At 49.7% G+C, this 7,500-nt stretch overlaps 1 protein-coding gene across 1 annotated transcript in view; it reads right to left on the minus strand.

Moving 5' to 3' along the window:
• Window positions 1–7,500, minus strand: part of dock4b (dedicator of cytokinesis 4b) — a gene marked incomplete at its 3' end in the record, with an annotated part of 139,743 nt that overhangs the window by 69,052 nt on the left and 63,191 nt on the right. Inside the window, 2 exon segments of the mRNA XM_080538654.1 lie at window positions 2,223–2,385; window positions 3,125–3,249. Of these exon segments, the coding sequence (XP_080394780.1) occupies window positions 2,223–2,385; window positions 3,125–3,249 (288 nt within the window).

Below are 7,500 nucleotides of genomic sequence, written 5' to 3' on the forward strand. Positions count from 1 at the left end.
CAGCGTGCCAGGTGCCATTCCCTTTAAGAACCGGCTGCGTTGAGTCTTTAGCGCTATGCTATTATGGAAGTCCTAAGAAGGAGGTCAGTGCGCTTCTCTGCAGAAGAAAGTAACAAGCTCGTGCATGAGGTCAAGGCTCGTCAGTTCGCAATCTTTGGAACGGCGCGAAATCCTCCCCGAGCCGAGGTGGTGAAACAGGCATTGGTGGCTATGTCATTGCTGACCAAACGACATATGTCAGTTACTGCCTGACGGGTGAAGCGCAGCTCATACAAGCATTGCTGCTCTGTAAACAGAATAAAATAATATATATATATATATATAGGCTATATTATACATATTTAATAATGAGGGCCCCCACACCTCCACAGCCCTCAGCCTCAGCACTGGGTCACCCCAGGGCTGCGTGCTAAGCCCCATCCTCTACAACCTCTACACCCACGACTTCACCCCCATCCACCCCAGCAACTACATCGTAAAGTTTGCAGACGACACCACCGTGGTGGGATGTATCTCGGGGGGGGACGAGGCGGCGTACAGGGATGAGGTAGAGCAATTGAGCAAGCTGTGCAAGGTTAACAACCTGCTGCTAAACAAGTCAAAGACCCAGGAATTCATCGTAGACTTCTGGAGGAAAAAGTCCGAGATCCTGCCCCTGCTCATCGACGGAGAGAGCGTGGAGATAGTCTCAAACCTCCGATTCCTGGGACACAACATGCGGGATGACCTGGCCTGGAAGGACAACACTAAAGGCACCATCAAGAGGGCACAACAGCGGCTATACACCCTGAGATGCCTCAAGAAACAACACAGCAAGCAGGAGATGCTGGTGGCCTTCTACCACGGCGCAGTGGAGAGTATCCTCACCTTCGGCATCTCCAACTGGTACCACAGCTGCACGGCAGCGGAGAGAAGCGATCTACAGAGAGTCGTGAGAACAGCACAGAGGATCACCGACGCCCCCCTCCCCTCTCTGGAGGAGCTGTACAAAACACGCTGTCTCAGGAGGGCCTCCAAGATCTCCAAGGACCCGACCCACCCTGGGCACGAACACTTTGTCAAGCTGCCCTCGAACAGGAGGTACAGGACCCCGGCCGCTAAGACAAACAGACTGAAGGACAGCTTCTACCACAGGGCCGTCAAGGCCCTGAACACAGAAAAGGCCTAAGTTCTGGGCCCAGGACAGTCCGGACGGATTGTATGGCAGCTAGTGCTGAGGCACAAACATGTACATTTTCAAGCCTGCAAACTGTGACACTTTAAAATAATGTGAAAAAATACTTTCTTGTGAAATATGACAACCCTAGTTGACTATCTGTGCAGTATAGTACAGTGGATTGTGTACATAGCCTCTATTGATGTAAACCAGCTCCTTACCTTCTTGTGATTTTATGCATCTATGCTTTTTCCAAAATGTGTTTCTTTTTCCTTTCCTAAACACCAGGGGAGCCTCCCCTCCTAAATTTCGTTGTTTGGTACCTGTACTGTAGCAATGACAAATAAAGTCTATCTATCTATCTATCTATCTATCTATTTTAATAATAGGCTATAATATAATTGTAATTGCAATATATTATAGCATTATTAACAGTTGGATCACCAATTGAAAGCGCTAAAATGCTTAGATCACGAATCCAGGATTGATTTGAGATGTGGCCTACCTGTCAGCCCGAGGTAACATTTACATTACATTTACAGGTAACAAAGTCGTTGCCGGTATATGCGCTCGGCGCGCCGTCTTCGTCTATCATAATTCCTTCCTAGGATATATTCCATTGTTCTCTCTCTCTGGCTTAACATTTGCCAGTGGTGGCATTTATACTGTGACCGTAATTGACGTCTTGCCGTGGAGCCACGTGCGTGTTCATGTGTGCCCACATGCATGCGCAAACCGCGGAGGCGCGCTCGTGTTTCAAAACGTGCATGAAGTCTAAACATAAGAACTTTTCAAACCACTTCTTAGCGCTAGGAGCAAAGTCAGATCGCATAATAGCAGGGGCGCCTAGTGCACTTCATTAACATATGAACACTCCCACAATGAGTAATATATGCACGGGAGTTTTACGTCTTATGTGTGGGCGCCTATCGACACCTGCATAATAGCAGTAGCGCGTATGAAGCGCATAATAAGGGTGGCGGTAGGTCTTAACCTGGCGGTGCGTCTTAATTAAGACTTAAGACGGCAAGTTAAGAAGTGCATAATAGGGCCCACAGTCTCTTACTGGAGCAGTGTCTGAACTCGAAGCGGACGTGGGAGCCGCGGAACATGTCGACGGGGATGGGCAGCTTGATCTGCTCCCCCCAGCGGGGGCTGTTGTTGTGGTACAGCACGAAGGAGTGGTACTCATCTCCCCCCGGCTCCCCCGAACCCGCCGCCACGTGAGTCTGGAGAGGAGAGAGGGGGGAGGGGTGAGGGAGGGAGGGATGGATGGGGGGGAGGGAGAGGGGGGGAGGGAGGGAGGGAGGGGGGATGGGAGGGGGAGGGAGGGATGGGGGGGAGGGAGAGGGAGGGAGGGAGGGAGAGGGAGGGAGACGGGGGGAGGGAGGGAGTGAGGGGGGATGGGAGGGGGAGGGAGGGAAGGAGAGAGGGGGGATGGGGGGGAGGGAGAGGGAGGGAGGGAGAGAGAGAGAGGGAGGGAGGATGGGAGGGAGAGGGAGGGAGGGAGGGAGGGTGGGGGTGCAGGGGGATGTAAATAGGTGGGTGAGATATGTGAGACACACACGCAACCACATGCACACGCGACACACACCCACACACCCACACACACACACACTCACACACACACACACACACACACACACTGCTGTGGCTAACAAGGCAGGAATCACAGGTATTGGACGCCCCCAGCACACCCCCGCCGACACTCATCTCTCACCAATCAATGTCCGATGTACAAGCATCGCCATAGCAACAGGAGAATCACACACCATACCGCACCATCACGTGTACTGGCATGACAAGACACCACACAAACAGGAAATGAAAAAAAAAAAATGAATGGGAAAAAACAAGAAAACGTGTTTGGTGTTTGGTTCTAATGAATGCTTTACTCTCCTGTGTTTATGGAATCATAATTGTCTGTATAATATGGCAGTTAATCGTCGAACGACGTGCTGTTTTTACCTTGAGGACCTGGCCGTCGATGTCCAACACGTAGACGGTGATCTCCACGTTCCTGGCCACGCTCTTCCCTCCCTTCTCGAACTCTCCCTTCTCCAGGGTCATGTACAGGTCGTTCCTCATCTCCCCTGCAACCACGGAGAGAGAGAGAGAGAGAGAGAGAGAGAGAGAGAGAGAGAGAGAGAGAGAGAGAGAGAGAGAGAGAGAGAGAGAGAGAGAGAGAGAGAGAGAGAGAGAGAGAGAGAGAAGCAGAGGGATGAAATAACAGCAATAACAGATCGTCTACCCGGTGGTGGTGGTCTGCTTCCCTCCCGCCCCGGCTCAGAGAGACCACCGCTACAGGCCTTTATTAACCACCTGTGGTTAGAATATTCTAGAATATACTAGAAATATTCCTATATTATATGAATCACGGCATTTCGATCGGAGCTCACATTTTTTACGATCGCGCGGCGCGCTACGATTCCCGCTGGGTAAGTTTCACTGCCCCCCCCACCTCCGGCCTGTGCGGTAAATGCGTTCTCTATCATGTTTTGGTCCCTCAGGGGTTAAATGTCAGTGTATATCTCTGTCATACCCCGACCAAGGGGACACGGCGCTGTCAACAAGGACGGCCTGACTGTGTCACCGCGGTGACAGGGAGGTGAAACAGGGGGCAGGGAGCTGCCGGGAGAGACCTGGAGGGGGTTATGAAAACGCCGGAAAACGACGTCAACATTCCAGAACCTCGGCCTCTGAGCAAACAGCCGAATCATCCGGTTCACGCCGGGTCAGTGGGTTGGTTTGGTTCGGTTGAGATCGTGACAGGTTTTAAAACATGACTTTGGTCTATTTCAGAGGGACTTTATATAGCTTAAACATGTTATATCAACTATATCTCATCCGAAATGACAATCAAATGTTTATTTATCGTGTGGAGGCAACACCACAGCAATACCTTCCAAATGACAATTACTTACAAGTCATTCTAAGTGTAGGTCAATGACGTCACTATCACTTCGACAGTTAGCTGTACCATGACCGACACTGGGTAGCCTGCCAGTCGCATGTCAGTGGCTGGCCTATGCCAGAGTCACTGGCACATAAATTCATAATAATAATAATAATTTGGGTTGATGGACTGGGAGTGCTTTTCCTGTTCCAAGACCTAATTCCAACCGCTTTCGGAAACCGATGTTTTGGATAGGCCAATGAGACTGTAGGGTAGTGGTGGCCTTAGTGGATAGTGAGTTGGACTGGTGATCAGAAGGTCATGATAGCCCCAAGTTACTCAAGGGAGACAGCCCCTGTAATCTGTGATTGTAAGTGGCTTTGGATAAAAGCGGCTGCTTAAATGGTTCAAATGTAATGTAAATGACCCTGAGCCTGCATCCACCACAGCTCTGTATACTCTCTGGAAACTCTCTCCTACCAAAGAACAGCAACACACACACACATGTTTAACTGAAGTCCTGATGTCCTTGTAGTTGTTTTTCCCCCAACGCTGTGATTCACGTGTGCCTGTGTTCTTTCCAGGCGTGTGTGTGAGAGTATGAGACTCTGAGGGAGGCTGTGCTTGCTGCACGCATGCATGGATTGGCACACACACACACACACACACACACACACACAGACACAGACACAGACACAGACACAGACACAGACACAGACACAGACACAGACACAGACAGACACAGACACAGACACAGACACAGACACAGACACACACACACACACACACACACACACACACACAGACACAGACACAGACACAGACACAGACACAGAGGACCAGCGGGGGTGACAGTGATACCAGACGCTCATCATCTCTCCTGGCAGATAAGACGACCTCTCACCCCCCCACACACACTCTACTGGAGAGGGCGATGCCTGCTGCACACACAGATAACTGAGTTACCTGATATACCATGCGCACACACACACACACACACACACACACACACACACAAATGCACACACAGACAAATGCACACACACAAATGCAGACACAAGCGCACACACACACACACACACACACACACACACACACACACGGACATATACACACACACATGCGGACACAAGCACACACACACGCGGGGCGGCTGTGGCGCAGGAGGTAGAGCTGCCGTCTTTGGATAAAGACGCTATATAAGTGCAGTCCATTTACCATTATACCTCTTATTCATCATCTACCTCCTACCTCTCGGCCACATATTCAGAAAATACGGCTATCCAATTTCACTGTTATGCGGATGACACCCAGCTCTACCTCTCCACCAGACCCACTTCCACTCTCCCCCCCACTTCCCTTTCCGACTGCTTACTGGAAATCTAATCCTGGTTTTCATCCAATTTTCTCAAAGTAAACAGTGATAAAACTGAGCAACTCCATCCTCTCTGGTCTTCCTCACAAATCTCTGCGTAAGCTCCAACTGGTCCAAAACTCAGCCACCCGTATCATAACCAGAACCCCTTCCATAGATCATTATCACTCCGGTTCTTCAACAACTCCATTGGCTTCCTGTTAAATACCGTATCGAATTCTGCTCCTCACTTTCAAGGCCCTTCACAATCTTGCACCCCCATATCTCTCTGAACTAATTCACACCTACACTCCCTCTCGCACTCTCCGATCCTCCACTGCCCGCCTGACTACTATGGGATCTAGAGCCTTCAGCCGTTCTGCTCCCCGCCTCTGGAACTCTCTGCCACCTAACATACGCAATATTGACACTCTCACCACCTTCAAATCCAGTCTTAAAACACACTTTTTCACAATAGCTTACTTGGTTTGATCTCCTGTATTTTGTTTGTTGTTATATCTGATTTTGCAGTTTTTATCTCATTTTGCTTTGTTGATTTTAATGTTTTGATATGTGGTTTTAAGCTGTCTTGTAAGGTGTCCTTGAGAGCCTTGAAAGGCGCCCATAAATGAAATGTATTATTATAATAATAATTATTATTATTATACACACACACTAACAAGCTGTCTCTTTGGTCGCGCTGCACACACAGTGTAAGCCATCCGCCTGACTACCAGTTCAAGTGTCGTAGCAGTCACACGCAGGGGAGGGGATTCAGAATCAACGCTCAAGCGAGGAGGTAGCCCCGCACGAGACAGACTTCCAACGCGTCCTCCCGGTCTAACAGTCGACACACGGGTCTTCCACGGTGAGGAGGACCGAGGGTTCGAAACCCATCTGTCAAACTCTCACAAACAGATCACCCAACAGTCCTGCGGTCATTTAAGTCCTACAGATATATCTATAAATAGGAAAACTAACTGAATTACGTACATAAACAACTAGTCGTCTCCTCTGGAGGTCTGTCCTTCCACGCCCACGGAATGAGGGAATAATTACAGGAAGGATCATGGACACAGTGGAGAAATGCCTTTGACTGGAGGAGAAATTAGAAAGGGCAGATCGGGCAGGAAAGAGCAGCGCGGTGGGGCTAACGATGTAGCGTGGTATAAATAGCCTTTCGAGGAGAAGCTAGCTAGCGCGGTGACGCAACGGCAGCACGCCATCTGCACGCCAAACGGACGGATCCGCTTCCGTTTCGGTCCAGAGAACGGTTAGCCACAGTCTAGAAGAAGAGGGGAAGTCGTTGTTGGTGTGTGTGTGTGTGTGTGTGTGTGTGTGTGTGTGCCATGCAAAGAAACATCAACTATTCTGTAGAGGGGGTTTGAGTGTTTGTTGGGGGAGGATGGTTTTGTGTGTGTGTGTGTGTGTGTGTGTGTGTGTGTCTCAATAGCGCCTCCACCATCTCTATCAAATGGCGGTCAGAGTCAGGGTACAGCGCAAGCTAACCGTTTCCATGGAAACTCACGCAAACACACATCTGGTTTGAATACGCGAACACACGAACGCGCACACACACAGAGACAGAGACAGAAAGAAAGAAAGAAAGAAAGAAAGAGAGATAAAAAGAGAGAGAGACCAGAGAGGCAGAGCCCTGAGAGACAGAAACAGGCAGTTTCCTGATGCAAGGAGGGGGAAATGGAGAAGTGGAGGGAGGGAGAGAGAGAGAGAGAGAGAGATGTGAATGAATATGTGAGTGTAGAGAAGAGAAGAGGAGAGAGAGAGCTTGTCTGTCTGATTAACACTCGTTCTCTTCGCCCTGGGAAAACCCACTTGACAACACTCCCTACAGCAAGAGCGCGCACACACACACACACACACACACACACACACAGACACACAGACACACACCCACAAACACATATCCACCCACACCCACACAAACACACACACACACACACAAACACACCCACACACACACAAACACACACACACACACCCACACAAACACACTCCCACTCACTAAAAACCCTAGCCCTAGGCCACACTTACTGAGAGAGTGAGAGAGAGAGCGCTTCCACATAAAGAGGTTTG

The sequence above is a fragment of the Nansenia antarctica genome, assembly GCF_963989245.1.
Source record: "Nansenia antarctica genome assembly, chromosome: 8".
Taxonomy (NCBI): domain Eukaryota; kingdom Metazoa; phylum Chordata; class Actinopteri; order Argentiniformes; family Microstomatidae; genus Nansenia; species Nansenia antarctica.